Source organism: Aquarana catesbeiana, linkage group LG02 (assembly GCF_042186555.1).
Source record: "Aquarana catesbeiana isolate 2022-GZ linkage group LG02, ASM4218655v1, whole genome shotgun sequence".
Taxonomy (NCBI): domain Eukaryota; kingdom Metazoa; phylum Chordata; class Amphibia; order Anura; family Ranidae; genus Aquarana; species Aquarana catesbeiana.
Window position 1 is genome coordinate 91,078,335 of NC_133325.1, and position 22,681 is coordinate 91,101,015.

The window sequence follows — 22,681 nt, forward strand, 5'->3', positions numbered from 1 at the left end:
TCAGTGGTCAAGGTTATGGCTGATCTTTGTATATGCTAAATAAAACGTCATATATTGCAACTTTTGCTATATCCAGGTGAAGGTGTTAAAGAGGTTTTGTGGTTACTATGGTGCCAAAAAAACAAAAAAAAAAAAAAACAAAACCAAACACACACACCACCATTGTCTTAACCTATGCAATCCAAAAAACAATGCCACTATGGCACAACCAGTCAGTGGTCATTAAAGTGTTACTAAACCCTGCATTCACTATATCTGGTCTCCCATAGTACACAGAACATGGAAATGCTATTTTAGTAACTATAAACTGCTGTATACCTTTTCTCATCAGCAGTATATTGTAATCTTGCGACTTGCATCAGTCTCTGCTTAAAGCTTAAAGAGGAGTTTTCTTTCTGATCCTCTGTATGGACAGTGCTGATTGGCCCTATGCTGATCACATGCACCCTCCAAAGAAAAAAAAAAAAAAAAAAAAAAAACCTAAAACTAGCAATACACATCAAACGTGTAGCCCAACTCCTAATGTTCGGTTCTATCAAGAGAGACCGAACAACATACACAATGCAGAGGATCAATTTCTTAGGTCCCACAGTGAGTATGCAACAAGCATGCTTTACTGCTGACGGGGAAACTGTATATTTTATATTATTGTTAGTTCATATTGTGGCTCACTAAAGAATTCTAGGCCTCATCCTGGTCAAGGAGCCATATAAAAAAAGGACATAAGCATAGCTTTACCGTTGTTATTGTTAACTGGTCAAGTCCTTGAGGAGTTATATTGCCAAGGAGGAGGGAGGGGGGGGCTTTCCAAGTTCTATATTACCACAGCCAAATCCTACAAGAGTTTATTCTCACCCAGAACGGCCATGAGGCAAGTGTCTGGTTATGGTTACTTGCGCCAGGGCATTTAATGGGGGGACCCATGGTGGGAGAAAAAGCTTAACCTCTAGTTAAAGTATTCTTGATATTTTCTTTATCTGTAATTACTTTTAATAAATGTTATACTTAAGTATCTGTGCGATCACTCTTTGCACATATCGAACACAACCCAAAAATGTGACAAAACTGCATATACAGACTGATTTTACTGTTGTGAGTTTAGTAACAATTTAAGTTATGGCTGATTGGTTTGAGAGTGAGATAAAGAGGAATATAGATATCTCTATCTACACACACTAGTTATCACACACACTTTTTTGTTCCGAACATAGAAAATATATTACAATCCTTTTACATTCTAGAATTTAGGAGGCAAAAAGGAAACACTTACTGGACTGGACCACTGCTTGAGTTTGTGCCGACGTCCCTGATGCTATATTAGTTAATGCCCAGGCAGCTTCAAACTGTAAAGAAGGACTGGAACACAGGATTTAAAGTTTTTAATTTTGTTCGATATCAAATGTAAACCTGTCATGAGAGAAATGGGAGGGGGTGCTTGCTGACAACTTTTAAAAATTGTATGCTTGCTCTGACCTCAAGGACCTCTAAATCATTGACCCAGAACAGATATGCTGACTAAGGATCGACATGATTCATCGCCATGTTCTCATTGTGTTTCTTTACACACGAATATGGTCTACAAAATTACATTATATACAGTTGTGCTTATAAGTTTTCATACCCTGGCAGAATTTAGGATTTCTTGACCATTTTTCTAAGAATATGAATGATAAACACAAACATTTTTCACTCATGGTTAGTGTTTGGCTGAAGCCATTTATTATCAATCAACTGTGTTTACTCTTTAAATCATAATCACAAGAGAAACTACCCAAATTACCCTGATCAAAAGTTTACATACCCTGGTGATTTTGGCCTGATAACATGCACACAATTTGACACAAAGGGGTTTGAATGGCTATTAAAAGGTAACCATCCTCACCTGTGATCTGTTTGGGGGTGTGTGTGGGTGGGTGTGTGGGTGTGTGTATGTATTTAACCACTTAAGCTCCGGGCCATTTTGCTGGCCAAAGACCAGAGCACTTTTTGCGATTCGGCACTGCGTCGCTTTAACTGACAATTGCGTGGTCGTGCGACGTAGCTCCCAAACAAAATTGACATCCTTTTTTTCTCACAAATAGAGCTTTTTTTGGTGGTATTTGATCACCTCTGCGGTTTTTATTTTTTGCACTATAAACAAAAAAATTGCGACAATTTTGTTAAAAAAAAAAAAAAAACGCATTATTTTTTAGTATAATAAATACCCCCCCCCCAAAAAAAATATATAAAATCATTTTTTTCCTCAGTTTAGGCCGATACGTATTCTACAAATTTTTGGTAAAAAAAAAAAAAAAAAAAAAAAAAAAAAATATCGCAATAAACGTATATGGATTGGTTAGTGAAAACGTTATAGCGTCTACAAAAAAAATCTACAAAATAGGGGATAGTTTTATGGCATTTTTATTATTTATTTATTTTTTACTAGTAATGGCGGCGATCAGAGATTTTTATCGTGACTGCGACATTATGGCGGACACATCAGACAATTTTGACACATTTTGGGGACCATTGGCATTAATACAGCGATCAATGCTAAAAAATTGCATTGATTAAAAATGTCACTGGCAGTGAAGGGGGTTAACCACTAGGTGGCGCTGTAGGGGTTAAGTGTGTCCTAGGGAGTGATTCTAACTGTGGGGGGGGGGGGGGGGGCTGTGTGTGACCCTACACTGATCACCGCTCCTGATTACAGGGAACTGTGATCAGTGACAGTGTCACCAGGCAGAACGGGGAAATGCTTGTTTACATTAGCATCTCCCCGTGACCACGGTTACGGAGCTCCTGGCGGGCGCCCCTGCAAGCCGCCTCTTAAAGTGCAAGGTACAGGTATGTTAATCTGCCTGTACGAGCCCTTCTGACGCAGTACATCTGCGTGAGGCGGTCGGGAAGCAGTTAAAGAGCAATGAGTTTCTGGACTCCTGACAGACCCTTGCATCTTTTATCCAGTGCTGCACTAATGTTTTTGGATTCTGAGTCATGGGGAAAGCAAAAGAATTGTCAAAGGATCTGTGGGAAAAGGTAGTTGAACTGTATAAAACAGGAAAGGGATATAAAAAGATATCCAAGGAATTGAGAATGCCAATCAGCAGTATTCAAACTCTAATCAAAAAGTGAAAAATTAGGGGTTCTGTTGAAACAACTAATCGGTTAATCGACAACTAATCAATTACTAAATAAATCGATTAATCGGCCAGTAACATAATGGGGTTAAAAAACGAAAAATTAGCCCTTTATAGTACAAAAAAACGAGCAAATAAATCGCTACTGTAAATATTACTTTCACAGCTCTACAGTAAAAAAATGAACCCCTTACAGTAGTGATTATCTGCTTTTTTTGTAATATAAAGGGCTAATTTTAGATTTTTTACCCCATTATGTTACTAAACGTCAGACCTGGTTCACATCTATATGTTTTGGTGCTTTTTGCAGAAACGCACTACAGTTCATTTACATGGTTTCCCATTGGACACGTTCACAGCTATGCTTTTTTTTAGCCGCTGCGTATTTGGAAAGGGTCAGGCACTTTAAAACGCAAAACGGTGCTTTTTTGGTTCAATGGAGAATACTTCAATGGAGAAGCTGCAGAAAAGCATGTAATATGTTTTTGCAGCAATTTGTTTTTAATCTGCCCAACAACAAATTGGCCAAAAAAATGCAAAAACGCAAATTGCAGCAAAATCACGTGCACAAAAATCAAAATGCACAGCAAAAAGCACTGCAGAAACAGATCAAAAGCAAACTGCATAGGTGTGTACCGAGCCTTATGCTGGCCACACGGATCAATTTTCAGACGAGAATATTCAGACGAAAAATCTTTGTACATTCGCTGAATGAAAGAATGTTTGAAATTTTCACTTTTTAAAATGAATGTAATTTCTGAACGAACACCACATACACTAGAGCTGCACGATTCTGGCCAAAATGAGAATCACGATTTTTTTGCTTAGAATAAAAAGATTACGATTCTCGTGACGTAAAATCTTTCATATTATACAAAAAAAAAAAAAATGGGCTAACCTTACTGGTTTGCATTTGAAAGACCGCTGCTGCGCAAATTCAGTGTGACATAAAATATTGCAACAACCACCATTTTATTTTCTAGGGTGTCTACTAAAAAAAAAATATATGTTTGGGGATTCTAAGTAATTTTCTAGCAAAAAAAAAAGACTAACTTGAAACCAACAAATGTCAGAAAAAGGATTAGTGTTTAAGTGGTTAAACTTTTTTCACTTACACAGGAAGCCTATTCCATTGACAAACTGTTACAATGTTTATACTTAAGTTCAACTGATAAAGAATGTTTTGTTTCTTGGCAGACTGCCCTTTTTCTCTTCCTTTCTTTTGAGGGCTGTGGCTTCAGAAAAGCAGAGAGAATTCTTTGCATAGAAAGAATTGCGAAACACTCTAGTCAAGATCGCGATAACGATTCTTGACGATTAATCACGATAACGATTCTTGACAATTGTGCAGCTCTAACATACACTGTCTGAAAATTCCTTTAAGCAAGAAGTTTTCTATTATTTCCAAACTTTACCGTCATTGTGGTTAAAAATGAACGTCGATTTGACCCCACTATTAGAAAATCGAGCGAACGTTCTTAAAATGACTTTTTTTTTGAACGAAGACATTGTTTTTTTAATTAAAAAAATGTAATCTCTGAGTCTGATGATATTTACCAGATTCACCCATTAACAGTATATACAGTATATCTCTCCTCTAATAGTATATACAGTATCTCTCTTCTGTTATTCTCAGAGTAGATTAGATATTTTGCTCCCTAACCATATACCGTATTTATCGGCGTATAACACGCACTTTTTACCCCTTAAAATCAGGGGAAAATCGCGGGTGCGTATTATACGCCGATCCCCTGCGATCCTGAGCTGTCAGATGTAAAAAAAAAAATCGCCGGCCGCGATTTGAAAATGGCGCCGCCGGCGCCGAAATACACAGTGCCAGTCCTCGGCCACTTTCGGCTTCACTCGAGCGCCGCCCGAACCTAGCCGAGTGTGCTCGGCTAGGTTCAGATAGCTCCGCTCACAGTCACGCCCATCCCGAGTGGAGCCGAAAGTAAACGAGAGCCGCCGAGGACCGGCTCTGTGTATTTGGGGCAAGGCTGCACTGGGGCAAGGCTGCACTGGGGCAAGGCTGCAATGTTGGGCATTTAAATGTAAGTTTTTTTTCCTTAAAATTCCCTCCTAAATTGGGGTGCGTGTTATACGCCGATAAATACGGTAATTGGTTATTTATATTTACCACTGCATAGAGATATTTAAGAATTGCCTTTTTTTAAAACTTTACATATTAACTAAATTATACACCACACTTTAAGGTTCTTAACCGATTAATCAAAACAATAATCGGCCAACTAATCGATTATGAAAATAATAGTTAGTTGCAGCCCTAGTTGAAACCAAACCACCGTCAGGTAGACCAACTAAAATTTCAGCCACAACTGCCAGGAAAATTGTTCGGGATGCAAAGAAAAACCCACAAATAACTTCAGGCGAAATACAGCACTCTCTGAAAATATGTGGTGTGGCAGTTTCAAGATGCACAATAAGGAGGCATTTGAAAGATAGGCTGCATGGTCAAGTCGCCAGAAGAAAGCCAATTACTGCGCAATTGCCACAAAGTATCCCACTTACAATGCGCCAAACACAGAGACAAGCCTCCAACATTCTGGCACAAAGTCATTTGGAGTGATGAGACAAAAATTGAGCTTTTTGGCCAGAACCATAAACGCTACATTTGGAGAGGAGTCAACAAGGCCTATGATGAAAAGGTACACCATTCCTACTGTGAAACACGGAGGTGGATCGCTGATATGTTTTGGGAATGTGCGAGCTACAAAAAAGGTACAGGAAATTTAGTCAAAATTGATGGCAAAATGAATGCAGTATGTTATCAAAAAATACTGGAGGAACATTTGCATTCATCAGCCAGGAAGCTGTGCATGGGACGTACTTGGACATTCCAACATGACAATAATCCAAAACACAAAGCCAAGTCGTCCTGTCATTGGCTACAGCAGAATAAAGTGAAGGTTCTGGAGTGGCCATCTCAGTCTCCTGACCTCAATATCATTGAGCCACTCTGGGGAGATCTCAAACTTGCAGTTCATGCAAGACAGCCCAAGAATTTACAGGAACTGGAGGCTTTTTGCCAAGAGGAATGGGCAGCTTTACCATCTGAGAAGATAAAGAGCCTCATCCACAAATGGCACAAAAGACTTCAAGCTGCCATTGATGTTAAAGGGGGCAATACACGGTATTAAGAACTGGGGTATGTAAACTTTTGATCAGGGTCATTTGGGTAGTTTCTCTTGTGATTATGATTTAAAAAGAGTAAACACAGTTGACTGATAATAAATGGCTTCAGCCAAACACTAACCATGAGTGAAAGAAAAGTTTTTGTGTTATTTATATTCTCTGAAAAATGCCCAAGAAAGCATAAATTCTGCCAGGGTATGTAAACTTATGAGCACAATTGTATATTATGCAAAAACTGTATACGCTACAGGAAACTTTTTTTCCTCATGGTACTTTGATAATTTTCTCATTATTCATACGAGATCTAACCAGGATATAAACCATCAATACGTTGTGCTTTCATGACCCGTGCACTTACAGAGCATACAGGAGCTTCTAATAAGACACTACTGAAACCGACACTTTTTTTCAACACTCTGCATGAAACTGTACACTAGAGTGTCCCAACAAAGATCATTCAGGAATGAATGTGTGTGTGTGTGTGTGTGTGTGTGTGTGTGTGTGTGTGTGTGTGTGTGTGTGTGTGTGTGTGTGTGTGTGTGTGTGTGTGTGTGTGTGTAATAGCCTGTAGACTTTAGAGTCCCAGAAATCAAATCTGGGCAGGTTTCAAAAGCTGGATAGACCAAACCTCCTAGGCATTTAAAGACCGATCTCATTCTTTAAATGCCAATTACCTGGCTGTCATGCTAACGCTCTGGCTTCAACACTTTTGTTTTTAGTCACTAAAATCAGAAAAAACACACAGATAAAGGGCTTTAATCTTTTACACTTACTTGTTCCTGTGTCAATGAAACACAACAGCCAAGCAATACATTTTCAGAAGATCGGTGACAACCTCCATAATTTTAAAAACAACAAGTGTCATCTAGGTTTTTAAGACCCTATAATTAAAGTGAATAGGAGCACACATTCTTTGGAGGACATAAAAATAAAAAAAACATACTTGTTGGCTACCAGATGGCCAAATGACCATATTTTACTTGGTAAACATTAGGGGGGAAAAGGTTCCCTTCTGGAATTCAAGCTATACTACACAAAAGAGGGGAAAAAAAGAACTTTTTATACTCACTTATCATCTGCCTCTAAACATTTCACCAATATGGGCAGAATTCCGGATTTTATGAGATCATCAATGGGGGGATTTCTGTCACTGGACAACAGCTTTCTGCAACAGAACATTGTACAGAAAATGATCAGTGTGTGTCAATGCTTTAGAGACCATGTTCTTGTGTGCAGTCTGTAAACATATACGTTTTGATATCATACTGTAGAGTATACGGTTTCCTATCATTTGAGCCCAGTCTTGCCACAAAGAGTTAATCCATCTCTGAGCAATCCCCTTTTATTGTTCAGGGAGATAAATCTTGACAAACAGAAAAACGTTGTCAAATCCTCCCCCTTGCTGTGAGTGACAGGTGATTTACATCTCGTGCACTAGCCTAAGACAGATGCATTATTTTTTAATTCCCTCCCACTCCTTTCATCAGCAGCTCTGCAAGGATTGGCTGTTCCACACCTCACCATGATTTGGCATGCTGAAGTCACGTGGTTACTTTCCTGTCTTTTCACTGGATGTTAGAGATCATAGCAGAAGTTCAGTGTAAGAAATACACAGAGAAAATGCATACTGACAAGGGGAGTGTGGAGGTGGGCGGGGAGTCTACTGACATCACGACTCCACCCACCGAGCTCCAGACAACAGACCCGCCCACAGAATATGCAGTTTTTTGGGTCTCATAACAGACAGAGGGGAGACATTTGACAGGTAAAGATACATGCAGGAGGCATGTATATCCTTATAGATAACCCCTATGGCAGTAGGTTAGAAAGGATGACATTGGGTTTACATCCACTTTAAGCGGATGTCACATTTGTGGGTCCTGGATCAGTAGTATATAGAGGGAAAACTCATCTGTTTATAAGAGACATTCCGTTGCAAGCTTTAGCAGGAAAGCATCGCTCCCTCATTGTCAAATACTCAAACTGTACATTGTCAGAGAGACAACATCTCCCTTATCTGGCATGTAAGGGAGCAACAAACTAAAGCAGGTCAGTGTTCCACCTCCCTGCTGTATCCTCCATAGCGATATTGAAATACGCTAGCCATATACAACACTGCAAATTAATCTGCCCAAAAGTGGTTGTAAACCCACAAAAAAAAAAAAAATCCTGCAAGACAAAAGGCATAATGAGCTAGTATGCACAGCATACTAGCTCATTATGAAATACGCACCTGAGATCGAAGCCCCCGCAGCAGTCCCAGTAAACAGCTCTGGCCGGCGACATAGCTCCTGGAATTACTTCCAGCGCTGTCAGTGGCTGGAGCCGCGATGTCACGCCCGTGCATGCACACGGGAGCCGCCGGTAATGGCACACTAGCTGAAGCAACAGCTGTTGCTTCAGTGCACATGTGCTGATGACATCGGCACATGCTGATACAGGGGGTATCTCCTAAACCGGGTTTAGGAGATATCCGGGGTGACTATAGGTAAGACTCAGACTTACCTGTAGTAAAAAGTAAAAAGTGGATTGTAAGGAAATTAAGCATTTAGGAGGACACAGTTCCACACAGCAGCGCTGGGGAAAAAAAGGAAGGGAGTTGCCACCATTTACATAGGCAAGTAACCCTTAGAAATAGGGAACCCTTCTGGTACAGACCATCATCCAGGACTTGGCCACAACTAGTCCTGGATGAAACCAGAGAAGGGGGGTCCACCAACCAGTTACCAGACCTTAAGAAAACAAAAAACGTGTCGGTGCTCCTGGTGGTTCTGGAAACACAAAACTACTGAGGGTCAGAGGAAAGGGAGGGGCCTTTTAAATTCTAACTGATTTGTGTTTCCTGTAGAGGGCGGAGCCAATAATCTCTCAAGTAGCTGTCCTGGAAGGTGAGGGGGGAAATGCACTTTTTTTTTGCAAAGAAAAAAAGTAAATTTTTTTGGTTTCTGGTGCCTGCAAAGCATTGCACCAGTGATTAGATCACCAATGCCATGTGGGTCTCCTGCGAACCTGTCCGTGTATCTGTGTGCCCGTACATCTGTGCTAGCTGTCAGAGCGTGGGCCTGTCCGTTCGCATAATGTTACACACTGAATATGGGTGTAATATGTTACAAAAGTTTAACTTATCCTTTAAAGTTGGATGGGTGGGGGAGCACAAATTAAGGGTGGGGGGCTAGGGAATATTACCATATACATGTCATACCCTAAATATTGGTACAATATGAAACATGATTCCAGAGGCGTAATAAGCCTCTCTCAAATACAAAGTGGAGCAAAGCGTGGCACGTATTACCTTGCCGCCTGTACAGCGCTGAGTTGGGTTGTTGGATTATCACTGGTTGCATTCTACAAGATAAAAAAAATAAAATCATGAATGTAGGAATTTGGACAAAGAGGTTCCTGTAAGAACAATATGAGCTATTGTAGTGCAAGAGTTTCAATAATCATTCATAGCACTGAATTTTAAATTTATGAACTAGACACTAATGCATGTTTTCATGGTAACATACTACGCGTTTTTTTTTTTTTCAGTCAGCAGATATGGATCCTATGTGAATCTATTCTGTATAACAGTTTTAACTTCTCTTATTTGGTCTCTTGTTTATGACCCCATTAAAAGCCTTCTTTTATACATATTTGATAAGTGCAAAGAAATACCTGCTAATCGCACCAGAAATCTTGTCAGCTGATAACTTCCTTTTTACATTGTTCCTAGTCATCTGAGGACTCCAGAAACCCACCCCTCTATGTTATGAAGAAGAAAGGGGGATGTTTTTGTTGTTCTGTCACGTTTTTCTGATATATTAGGGTAAATGAACATTAGCACCCTAAAACAGGAAGTATGTTACTGGGAGATCAGCAGGGGAAAATAAAGGGGGGGGGATAAAAAAAAAAAAAAGAAAAAAAGAAAAAAGAAAACTAAGGCAGTCACCACAACCAAGGACTGGTAAGCTGCAAGATTACATTTTTATTTTTGGGTTTAGATATTACAATTTAGCATGCACCTCTGCCTAAACTGCAACAAACATGTATACTATTACTGCTGACGACTTCTCCTGAGAGTTAGCTGACTGGCTGTAATGTCAATCCAGAAACTTCAGTAACAGATTAGATTAGTTGCTGACTTCACTTGTGACATGCTTGTTCTCGACCAGTGACTCGGCTGAGCAAACAAAAACAGTAATGACAGCCTCCATATATATCTCCTACTACAGAAATAACAAGGCATGGTGGCGAACAGTCTTGGACAATATAGCAACAAAATTCAACAGGGACTGGGAGATTTTCCTTGGTCTGTTGGCTGCTAGAGGACAGTGAGTGTTGGTCTTTGCCTGGTGGCCTGCTTAATGAATTGCCTGAATGTAGGTATACGACATTCAGGAAATTCATCGAGCAGGCAAAGACTACTACTGTCACTGGCCAGTCTTTTGCAGAGGGAGGATTAATGGAACATACTTGGAGAAGCTAATCACATTAATAAAACTGAGAATTTGTATAATCTTCGCTTTCACTGCGTTACTATTGTAATGCAGAACAGCTACTTTGAATCAGTTTTCAAAGAATGGAAATAACCCTTCTAAATATTGTCATGGCTGCCAATCAGCAAGTGTTCCGTTACAAAAATAACTGTGGTGCTCTAAAACTTACAATAGTCATATGTTCATAGATTTAAACAGTTGGAAACTGCTGCTCTTAGTTGTAACTGAAGCTAAGTTAGGCTACATGGCACCCTGGTTGAGAATTGCAGCTTTAAAAAGGACAAATTCGCCTTTAAAAAAGCCCTCTAACCCTCTGACTGCAGACTGCCTGGACCTATACTTCTTTATCTTTACTCCTATTCCAGTGATCTTACCGCTGACATGGACCCAGCCAGCTCCTCTCCATTCTGCCTCATCCAAGTCCATCTTGGTGGAAAGATTGCTGGATCAAGACTAAAGCATCAGAGGGTGGGTAATGTATAGGAAAGGACGGGATTAACATTGAAGAGGATTCAGCAACTAGACTAGCATCAAGGCCATCAGACATTTATAGTAATCTACACCATTTACTAGAGTGGGCATATGCCAACACAAACAAAATTCTTCCACTTTTAATGCCTGCCAGGCAGAGGAGAGTGTCTGAGCTTTATCTTCAGATGCATATCCTTGTATATACCACTACATGTATGTGTTGTCAACACCATGTTAAACTAGGTTATATAGCTTCAAGTAGTCAAAAAAAAATCTAGGTAAAATAAAAAATAGATCTAAAGCAAAAAAAAAAAAAAAAGTTGCACATACCTGTAGTATTGCTTCTAGTGTTACGTTTTGCTGCAAAGAAAGCATAAAAAGTTACATTAGTTTAAATATACCGTATATACTCGCGTATAAACAGAGTTTTTCAGCAAATTTCTTTTGCTGAAAATGCCCCCCTCAGTTTACACTCGTCAAGCACTTTTCTGCAGCAGAGAATGACATTTTCCAAACCGACTTTGGGGCCCCATATCTCGGGGCCACTTAGTGCTAGGAACCCCAAATTTGTGTGCAAACCCAGTGGAACTAGCACTACAACATATCCAAAGCCAGAAAATGTCATTCTCTGCTGCAGAAAAGTGCTTGACATTTTCCGAACTGGCTTCGGGGCCCCGTATCTCGGGGTCACTTGGAGCTAGGAACCCCAGCTTGGATATGTTGTAGTGCTAGTTCCACTGGGTTTGCGCACCAAATTTGGGGTTCCTAGCACCAAGTGGCCCCGAGATACGGGGCCCCAAAGTCGGTCAACTGTGTCCATCTGAAGCAATGTCATTTCGGGACCCTTTGGGTCCAGAGACCCCAAATTTTGGCTGCAGCTAGGGGGCATCTAGGAACCCTTAACTACCGAGTTTGAAGTTCGGGGGACCTATGGCTGCAAATCGTCACAGTGAACCATGCAAATGGGCAGTGAGGCTGCAAATGGGCATTGTTGACCCTCTTTACCACTTACAGTAGCTGCGCATTTCTCACCCTAGACTTATACTCAAGTCAATAAGTTTTCCCAGTTTTTTTTTTTTAATCTTTAAGGATTGCAAGTTATACAAAAAGGAAAGATCAAGCATGTCATCCAACCTCCTCCAATACTAAGCAAAGACAAGAACTCAGACATTTTTTGTACATAAATGAGATAGCATTTCAATTTCTATTATTAAGTTATATTAAAACAGGGAACTGTGGTCTAAATTTTCTCCTGTTTAATCCTGTAGTTTCACCCATTCACTGCTCTCCTAAAACTAAAAAAAACTATTTACAAATGGCCAAAACCAATGGACACTATTCTGTACTCCTACTCACGTATCACTAATTTACTAACAGATATCAGTCTGGATGTCACCCCACTTCCTCAAACTCCATCTATCCAAGACCAAATTTAGAATTTTTCCTCCACCACATGCCCCTTCCCCTGATCTCTGTCAAAAATGGATGGCACAACTATTAGCCTATCCTCACTTGCCAAGGTCCTAGGTGTAATACTGGACTCTGTACTCTCCTTTAAGCCACATGTCCAATCACTGTCCAAATCTTGCCTCCTCAACCTACGCAACATCACCAAAATACGCCCCTTTCTAACCAATGACACAACCAAGCACTTAATTCACTCCCTGGTCATCTCTCGCCTCGACTACTGCAACTCCCTACTCATTTTCTTACCTCTACATAGTCTACCCCCCCTTCAATCCATCATGAATGCTGCTGCCAGACTCATCCACCTTACCATTCGCTCTGTGTCTGCTACTCCTCTGTCAATCCCTCCACTGGCTCCCGCTCACCCAATTAATTCAAATTTAACGTGGTTAACGAGCACTGTATTTCTAAAAATCCTAACTCGGTTTGCAAGTGTTGTCTCGCAAAACAAGCAGGATTCAGGTCAAAAGCGGTCGGAAAGGCCCGAGGAGAGTTCGGCTGACCTCGGCAAACCTCGGAAAGGCTTGTGAACGGAGTCTTTGCGAGGTTTGCCGAGGTCAGCCGAAGTGTGCTCGGGCCTTTTTGGCCATTTCTGAGGCTCTCCGGCGCCCCCCGCCGCCACATGCTGTATTGCATCCCTTTGAAGTCAATGCGGAACAAATTATTTTCGTTTCCATTGACTTCAATGGGAAAACTAGTTTTGATATGCAAGTACTTTGGATTACGAGCATACTCCTGGAACGGATTATGCCCGTAATCCGAGGTTCCACTGTACGAACTTACAAAGCCATCCAGAATTTAGCCCCCGGCTACATCACTAGCCTAGTCTCAAACTACCAACCTAATCGCTCTCTTCGTTCCTCTCTAGACCCCCTGCCCCCTACTTCCCTCATCACCACCTCCTTTGCTCACCTTCAGGACTTTTCCAGAGCCTCTCCCAATCCTACAGAGCTCCTTACCCCTTGTCCGATTATCTCCTACTCCATTAGATTTCAGACGATCCCTGAAAACCCTCCTCTTCAAAGAAGCCTACCCACACCTAATAACTTACTGTACTTTAATTTTCTCCATCAGTTCATCCCACACCAATTACCACCTTTTGTTTCACTTGACCCTCCCTCCAAGAATGTAAGCTCTAACGAGCAGGGCCCTCTGATTCCTCCTGTATTGAATTGTAACTACTGTCTGCCCTCATGTCGTAAAGTGCCGCGCAAACTATTGGCGCTATATAGATCCTGTATAATAATAATAATAATAATAAATAATTCTACCTCTAATCCATAAAGCAGAGCACTCATGGATGACATTTGGTAGGCAATGACCAAGCGGCTGCACAGCCTGCCGAAAATTTGCTGCATAGGTTTTAATCGCAAATGAATAGGATATGTATGTGCAGGAAGTGGATAGGCAGCTAATTTTCAGGCAGTCAACTAGGATAGCTCCTGCAGTGCTTCATGGCGATCAGCCACTCATCACTCCAACTATACCCATTCAAATAATGTAGATGTGTTTAACTAATGACAAGTAGGTGTTTAATCTTTTAGCATGTGGTGCTCTGCTACAACTCCCCAATTAGCTCCTGTTCTTTTGCTAGCAATGGTGAACCCTATAAAGAACAGATGCCAGGAAAAAGGCTTTAGGCCCCTTTCACACGAGGCGGGCTCCGTTTCTACGGAGCCCGCCTCGGTCCGCCGGCTCAGCGGGAGATCTGTCCGTTGATCTCCGCTGATGACAGTTCCCTCTCTGCTCACTGAGCGGGGAGGGGCTTATCAGGTGCCGGTGCCGCCTATGGAGGGATCGGACGAAAACGGACAGCGTGTCCGTTTTCGTCAGATCTCCCCCGATCCGATAGCGACAGACCTGGACGTAGGGCCATCCGTCTGCTCTTCAGCGGATCGGACCGGGTCGGATGTCAGCGGACATGTCTCCGCTGACATCCGACGCTCCATAGACTAACATGGAGCGCCCGTTCAGGTCCGCCGTCAAAACTGACAGGCGGACCTGAACGGTCCGATCGTGTGAAAGGGGCCTTAGGTAACTGAAATAACTGCCAGTGAGATCGGGTGAGAAGTTTAAGCAAATGTATATTAACCATTTCAAAATTGACCAATTCTGACATTCATGTAAATCTGCATTGCTTGCTAGTAAAATTACTTAGAACCTCCAAACTTTACATACTGTTTTTAAGCTGAGGCCCTGGAGAATAAAATGGTTGTTATTTTTTATGCGCACAGTAGTTTATCAAACTCAAATATTAAAGGAAAAAATACACTAATGATTTTTAGTGCACAGACAGAATACTGATTTTTTTGGCAAAATATAAAAGATGCTATGCTGAGTGATTAGATATCCAACATGTCATGCTTTAAAAATCCGCATGTCCATGGAATGGTGACAAACTATGGCAACTAAAAATCTCCATGGGCAACGCTTTAAAGGCCTTTACCACTTTAGATTTACACAGGAAGTCTGGTGCTAGAATTACTGCTCTTGCTCTGATGTTCACGGCGATACCTCACAAGTGTAGTGCAAATGCTTGAGGGAGCTACAACATCAAGTGATGAACAATATCCCCAGTGATAGTATGGGCCCTGACAGGTTTTCTTAATGGAGATCTGGGTTTTATTAGACCCCATCTCTCTCCTCTGGCCTCCAAAGCATCTGATCAAACAGACTGGTTTGATCAGATGCTTTACAAACCAGTAACGGCTTATAAATCAAACAAACTGGAAGTGGTGAAATCCCCGTTGCTTCTGGTTTCTGAAATTAGAGGGGGATGAACTTTAGATCCTCTCACTCGGTACAGCATCGCATGCAGCCGGTCGCATCAGTACCAGACTCCTCATGGCAGACTCCTCCTTCCGCCACCTGTAAGTGTGATTGAGCATCCATTTAGCCACTCAAATCACGTTTACATAAAAAAAAATAGTTTTGGGATCAGGTTTGTGGCTTCAGCGTATAACCACCTCAAGATAGGAGAGATAGGTATCTCACCTATCTAACCACACAGACACGGAAGTATTGAGGTGGTTAACAAAAGGGAAAAAAAATTAAAATCCAAAGCCTTAAATCAGTTTGGCCTAGAAATAAAAACATTTAATCAAGTATGAAGAGAATAAATCAAATAAGCTGACGTACAGATTTGAAGTCTCCATCAACATCAGAGTCCTCTAAACTTTCTTCTTGTGGAACATTTCTCTTTTTCAAAAGGTGTTCATCTCTCTTGTTCTGGAAAGGTAAACAGGAACTAGTTACTTGACAGAAAGATCTATAGTGACATCAGGACTTCAGCGAAGGAGCACAAATACAGCAATGGAACCAGCATGAGCTGCATTGTATTTAAAGAATTAAAGCTGAACTCCAAGCAGATAAAAAGACATTTCTAATACAACTGTTATTTCAATAGTCCACAAAACGTATCTTTAAAAATGCAACTAGAGTAAGAAACCAAATTTAATATATTATATATCACAGCACAGACTATGATAGGTTGAAGCAGCACAAGCAGCCACAATCATCTGATATGCTGACAAGGAGCACGCCGATAGGAAGAGAAAGCAGAGTGACAAATAAATGAGCACACTGCTGTAATACTTCTCATTTACAGTAGGGATGCACCGAAATTTTGGCGTAAATTTAAAAAATGGTGTTTTTGGCACGTTGCCAAAAGGAAAATTATGGCGATAATGGAGCCAAAAATGGTGCCACCCCATTGCGGGAGTGTTACCCTGACGCACCCCAGTCCTCCCCTCCCTCCCACAGAGGGGTGATCTCCAGGTGTCATGGAACTGAATTGCACTGGCCGCAGTAACAATGCCCCGCCTCCTGTGAAAGACGGCTCACTGATACAATGGTGGGGCATTGAATCAGTGTGATGTGATCACAGGAGGCGGGACATTGTTACTGCGACCTGGGCAATTCAGATACAGCTCCGTGACACACGGAGATCGCCGCTCTGATCCGAAGGGCACTGGTGAGGCTGCATTGATCTCCCGTATCATATCTGCAGTCTCTGACCATCTCCAGCACTATGTCTGCAGTCTCTGACAATCTCCTGTATCAGGTCTGCTAGAGGTGCACCGAATGGAATTTTTGCCAACACTATTAACAGTGTGTTTAAGTTTAAGTAAGAGATTGCAGACATGATGCAAGAGATGGTTAGAGACTGAGGACATGCTACAAGAAATAGTTGCAGACTGCATTTTTCGTGAGCTTTTCTTGCACTAAAAAAGGTGCCAATAATGGGCAACAATAAATTCATATTAATTTAAGTTGATATTAATTAAAAAGTCGAATACAATTGTATATAAAAATATAAATACTTTTTAAACACTCATTTTCTGTATTGGTTTTCGGCCTAGTGCATCGCTCATTTTCGGTACCAAAATTTCCATTTGGTGCACCCCTAATTTACAGTCTATACCCTTTTTGGGTGAAGTTCCGCTTTAATATAGTTTTTAGGCTAAATTCCCATGGAAGCTACTGCTATGCAGCGAGATTCTGGGTCCCGTGTCACACAGGGGGTTGCTTGATCAGCAGAAGCGCCATTCAGAGAACACTTTACTTTCTTCTCAATCAATGCAAAATTACCCAATTGGACGAGGTGGAGAAGCAGGGTGGGAACATCAGTCTCCACCTCACAGAGTGCTTTGCATTCATTGAGCAAATGCAAGTGTTGTCAGAATGGTGCCCATGCGTGTGAACCCCTGTGTTCACTAAGCAGCCCCTCGGCACAGAACCTAGAAGCCAGCGGCAATCACTATAGAGATTTTCAGCTTCCATAGAGATTGGCCAGGTATGGCACATGAATAGTTATTTTGGTCTGAGTTGGATGTAACTATGCAAGAATAGCCATACACGCCGCTCTAACAAATGAAATGCAAGTCTGTAAAGAGGTCCTAGACCTGGCTATGCTATCTACTGGTGTGTCTAGATCACAAGTCTAGCTAAACCGAATCAGAAATTTCTTGGCAAATAAAAGTTCACATATGTAATTCAACTGAGTATATAGCCCATCGTTAGGAGTTTAGCTTTAATTCAGCAATTAGACAATTCTGCAATAGAAAACATACAAGCAGTAAAAGTACTTTTGACAATTGTCCCAGCCTTTCAGCATATCTAGGTCTTTCACTTTTCAGTGAAATGATCTCACTGACTGGAATGGAAAGAATGCAGTATATCCTTTTGTCCATGCATCCAAAAGTATAAAACAATTCTGAACACAAAATCCTGCCTAGAGATCTACAAGGCCATGAAAGTGCGAACAAATCATTTAGGCCCTGTTTACACAATGTGATAACCTGCATTTTACTGCACTGGATGAATGCAGGTCATCACTGGGACACACAAAATAATTGTTTTCAATGTGTCCTGTTCACACTGCACTGTAGGCATGCTGCATTTTATCACACTGTAAAGAAGGCATCACTTACCACTGTAGAGCAGTGTGACATGATTGATGTGTTACTTTGTTGCACTACAAATAAAATTTGACACAAGATGGAAAAAAAAAAAAAAAAAAGGAACTGTGTGACGCACTAAAAACATGCATCACACCACCCTCTACCACTGGCACATTGCAGCCGGAACGGAGAGCTGTCCACACACTAAACCACTGCGGTTTAGTGTGAGGGCAGTGCAAATGGCTCCTTAACAGCAGGTAAATAGTTTGTGTCCAGGCTGTGTTAATGCCCATCAGGTACACTAGTAGCTCATGATGTGATCCAAATGACAACTACTGCAGTTGATTTTTTGTAGTAAGAAATGTGAACAGAAAAGTCACTTGCAACTTGTACAAATAATAGGGTTGTCCCAAATAACACTTTAAGACCGAGTACAAGTACCGATACTTTTTTCAAGTACTCGCGGATTCCGATTACCGATACTTTTTTTAATGTCATGCGACAGTTTGACTAATGGGAGACCATATAGTGTGACCAAACCCCCGTATTTTTTGAATATGTTCAGGTGTTTTTAACTAGCCCTGCAGGAAATGTCATTCTTGTATGTGTGCGCTGTAAAATATTTTGTACTGCTTGTAGGTCTTATAGCAGCACCATCTTGAATTTAAACGCATTGTATGGTGCGCCCCCCAAATATGTTCTTGTAGTTTGACTAATGGGCACACGTAGGTGGCACTGATAGTTGGCACTGATAGTTGGCACTGACTGATGGGCATTGATAGGTAGCACTGACAAGTGGCTGGCACTGATGGGTGGGACTTATGAGCACTGATAGACGGCACTTATGGGCCCTGACAGATGGGCACAGATATATGACACTGATAGACGGCACTTATGGGCACTGATAGATGGCACTGATAGGGGGCGCTTATGGGCACCACTTATGGGCACTGAAATGCAGCACTGATTGGCAATTGCATAATAAATGACAAATGATGAGAGGAAGGATTTTGCAATGCTATATGGCATATAGCATTGCAAAATCCTTCCTTGCCTCTCATCAGTCATATCATTTAACATCTAGTTAAGTATGCTGCAATACCCATCTTGGTACACCCTGCACTCGGCTGCAGTTAAGCCAGCAGCGGACATCTTGTTACACCCAGCCTGAACTATATGGGCTGGGTGTAACAATATGTCCGCTACTGGCTTACTGCAGCTGAGTGCAGAGTGTACCAAGATGGGCGTTGCGATGTTTACCCTCCGGAGACACGGAACATCACTTCCTGTACCGAATGTGATGGCTCCGGTCACCATTGTGGAAGAAATATGCAGTGGCGCCCTGCAACCTTGCCCCAGCCAGCTTACCCTCGTGTTCCACTGCTACAAGACCGATCTCCGCTCCGCCCCCTCTTCGCCTGCCAACTTCCGCTTCCAGGTATCAGATCTGGCATCGGGAGCATTTGGGCTCGGTATCGGTATCGGGACAACCCTAACAAATATAGTACTAGATACATAGTCGAGGAACAAAAGCTCTCTTCAGTATCTAAGTGTTCACACCAACTCCACTGGGCAGCACTGATATCAATATATCAGCACAGGCTCAATGCAAGGGCACGTAAACAATAATTTTCTATGTGTTCATTTCACACCACAATGCTGTGTTGAGGTGGGTTGAGGTGCATTGTGTAAAATTGCAGACGTGCTGCTTTTTTTTTTTTTTTTACGCACTGCTCACTGCTAGCTGTGCTGTTAACGCATTGCATTGTTCCACATTACCACTTTTCAACATAAAGCAGCATACACACATCTTAACATGCAAGCTGATGTTAACAAGTCTTTAAGTATAACATAAAAAAGAGCTTGTTCACACCAGCTCAAACATTAAGATGTGTGCATGCTGCTTTATGTTGTGTAGTGGCAATGAGAAGCAGTGTAATGTATTGTTACAGCACAGCATGTTGCAGTGGGGTGACATGGGGTGGGTTGTGCGTAAAAAAAATGCAGCATGTCTGCATTTTACACAATGCACCACAACCCACCTCACAGTGTCGTGAAGCGAGGACATAGAAAATTTTTTTATGTGCTGTTGCACTGAGCCTGTGTTGACATATTCCTATCAGCGATGCTCAAGACAAGCCCTTACTTGAGCGTCACCAACAAAAAACACACTTTCGTTCAAGTCACATTACAAAATGTTGTGGCAAAACAAGGTACAGCGAGTTTCACTGCATAAAGATGTAGGTGGTCTACATTTGTATACATCACCACAAACCACCTTAACGAAGCACTGTGGTGTGAACCGGGCACATACTGTAGAAAACTTTACGTGCCCTTGCATTGATCTATACAGATCAACGCACCTCAGTGAAGAAGTGTGAACGAGCCCTGAAAGTGAGAGCAAATACCTGCTGACTGTTATAGGCAAAAATGATAATATATTTTCCCCTGCCTGCAAAAACTGTACCCTAAAAGCACAAGTCCCACACATTTTAAATTCAATTGTACAGCTCATAGCTAGTGAAATTGATGCTGGTGCATTTCCTGCCACAAAACTGAATGACAGCAAATGATAGCATTGTACAGTTTTCCTACAATCTTTCTCCACTAAGTGAAATAGTTACCATCAGCCCTGATAACCTTCTAGAGGTACTCAATGTTTGACTCTCAAAATAGTTAAATTAAAGTGGTTGTAAACTCTTACAGACCAATTTTACCTACAGGTAAGCTTATAATAAGGCTAACCTATAGGTACTGGAAAGATCTCCTAAATCTGCACAGTTTAGGAGATATTTACCATATACGCTTGCGCCATCATCAGCGCATGCGCACTAAAGAAAGGGCACGATTGTGCCGTTTCTATAGGGCCCGTGCCGTGACCATCGGCACATGCGCAGGAGTGACATCACGCAACTCCGGCCAGTCACAGAGCCCGAGTCCACGGCCCTGGAAGAAAAGGTATATTTTATATAGCATAGCAGCCCATTATGCTTTTACTTTGCAGGGGAATAAAGAGGAAGTAAAGCCCATCAGGGTTTACTTCCTCTAACTGCAATGAGAGACTGCATAAATTACAAATGACTGTGTGCTCAGCCCTATCAGATATTAGTAGCAATGTTATTTTTACCAGGGATGCCAAATCTCACAAATTCAAGCTGCTGTCAGTCATTCTGACATATAGCCAGGGTGGAAAAAAGACATCTGACTTGCAAGCTGTGTCACTGTAGCATATGTTCTTGTGACTTACCTTTCGCAGCTCGACGGTCACTTCATTTCTGTGTCTTCGCATAGTCTAAAAGAAAAAAGGAGATTAAAAATTAAGCCACAGAACAAAAAACATTTTGACACAAACCGAATATTTCATATCAGATTACAACATTGAGATTTATATGTTCCAGGCAGTCAACCCAAGTCATATTTTTTTTAGTTTTGGCACGCTAGCAGGTAGAATCACCAACCTGTTTTCTTAATCCTTAGCCTATAGCAGCAAAACCTCAGAATCCAGTCCCCCTCGTGACAAAGCCATTACACAAGGATCTCTGTTTATCCAACACGCTCTATTTTTCGTAATGTTAAATTGAAAAAGGTCAGAGACTTAGGCAGTATTAAACCCAAAACCAAAAATGTAACATATTGCAGGTTACTAATTAGATGTGATGGCTGCCGGGGAGCTGGACAGTGACACATTCTGTATTAGAATGCCATGTGCAGCCCTACCAAAAAAGCTTTTTAGTAGTTGACCCCCTTCGCAGGATGGGCTGGACGTATAAAGTGCTCCCCCAAGTGACCAGCCTGGTTCTTTCAAATAATGAGCTCCCTCTGTAGCAGCAGTGCTGGAGAAAATGCACTGCCCATGTGCAGTGTTTGGATGAGCCAAATCACCTCTCAGCCTGCTTAGCTGCAGAGGAGAGTCCGTTACTAAGGAGGTTTTTCTGACAGCCAACATAAAACGGAGAGGGAAAGAAGCAATTATATGAACAGCCAAAAGTTGGTATGTAATGTGTTGGGGGTGCACGAATGAATGTGGGATCTCTCAGAAAATGGCCACTAAAAGATGAGCTAACCCTTCAAGCAGGCCATACATACAGTATAGATTTTCTTATATAAAAAGTGGTTGTAGACCCTCTCATATACCCAGTGAAGTGAACAGCCTCAGGCGATACAAATTCTCCCACATAAGTTTTACTTGTTTATCTGCAGCCTTCTCAATTGTGAAAATCCTTCTGCATCTGTCAGGAGCAGAGAAGAGGGGGTGGAGAGTTGCAGTACAGCCCTTATACACACAGAGCTGATTGGAGGAAAGGGACACACGCCACCCCACCCCACACACACACACAAACTGAGGAAGGATACAGAGCTGTGTTCTGAATAGGCAAGCTGCGTGCCGAGCTCTCCTCCCCAGTCACAAATGTATCTTATGTGTCGGAAAAACACAGAAGTGACTCATGCCGATAAAGTGGGATAAAGGCTATAGCAAAAAAAAAAAAAAAAAAAAAAAACCGGGCAAACATTCAATTTTCTTAACTAAATGTTAAAATGTGAAAATCAGAGGTGTTCTGTCACATTAGCAACCATGTAAAGTCAGCAGGTT

General features: G+C 41.5%; 1 protein-coding gene across 2 annotated transcripts in view; it reads right to left on the minus strand.

Moving 5' to 3' along the window:
- Positions 1 to 22,681, minus strand: part of KPNA3 (karyopherin subunit alpha 3) — a 97,855-nt gene that overhangs the window by 35,003 nt on the left and 40,171 nt on the right. For both annotated transcript variants that reach the window (XM_073613171.1, XM_073613170.1), the window contains exons 2-7: positions 21,338 to 21,382; positions 15,827 to 15,916; positions 11,552 to 11,581; positions 9,565 to 9,617; positions 7,342 to 7,437; positions 1,271 to 1,356 (exon numbers count right to left, since the gene is read on the minus strand). In XM_073613171.1, the coding sequence (XP_073469272.1) occupies positions 1,271 to 1,356; positions 7,342 to 7,437; positions 9,565 to 9,617; positions 11,552 to 11,581; positions 15,827 to 15,916; positions 21,338 to 21,382 (400 nt within the window). The remainder of the gene's footprint in view (positions 1 to 1,270; positions 1,357 to 7,341; positions 7,438 to 9,564; positions 9,618 to 11,551; positions 11,582 to 15,826; positions 15,917 to 21,337; positions 21,383 to 22,681) is intronic.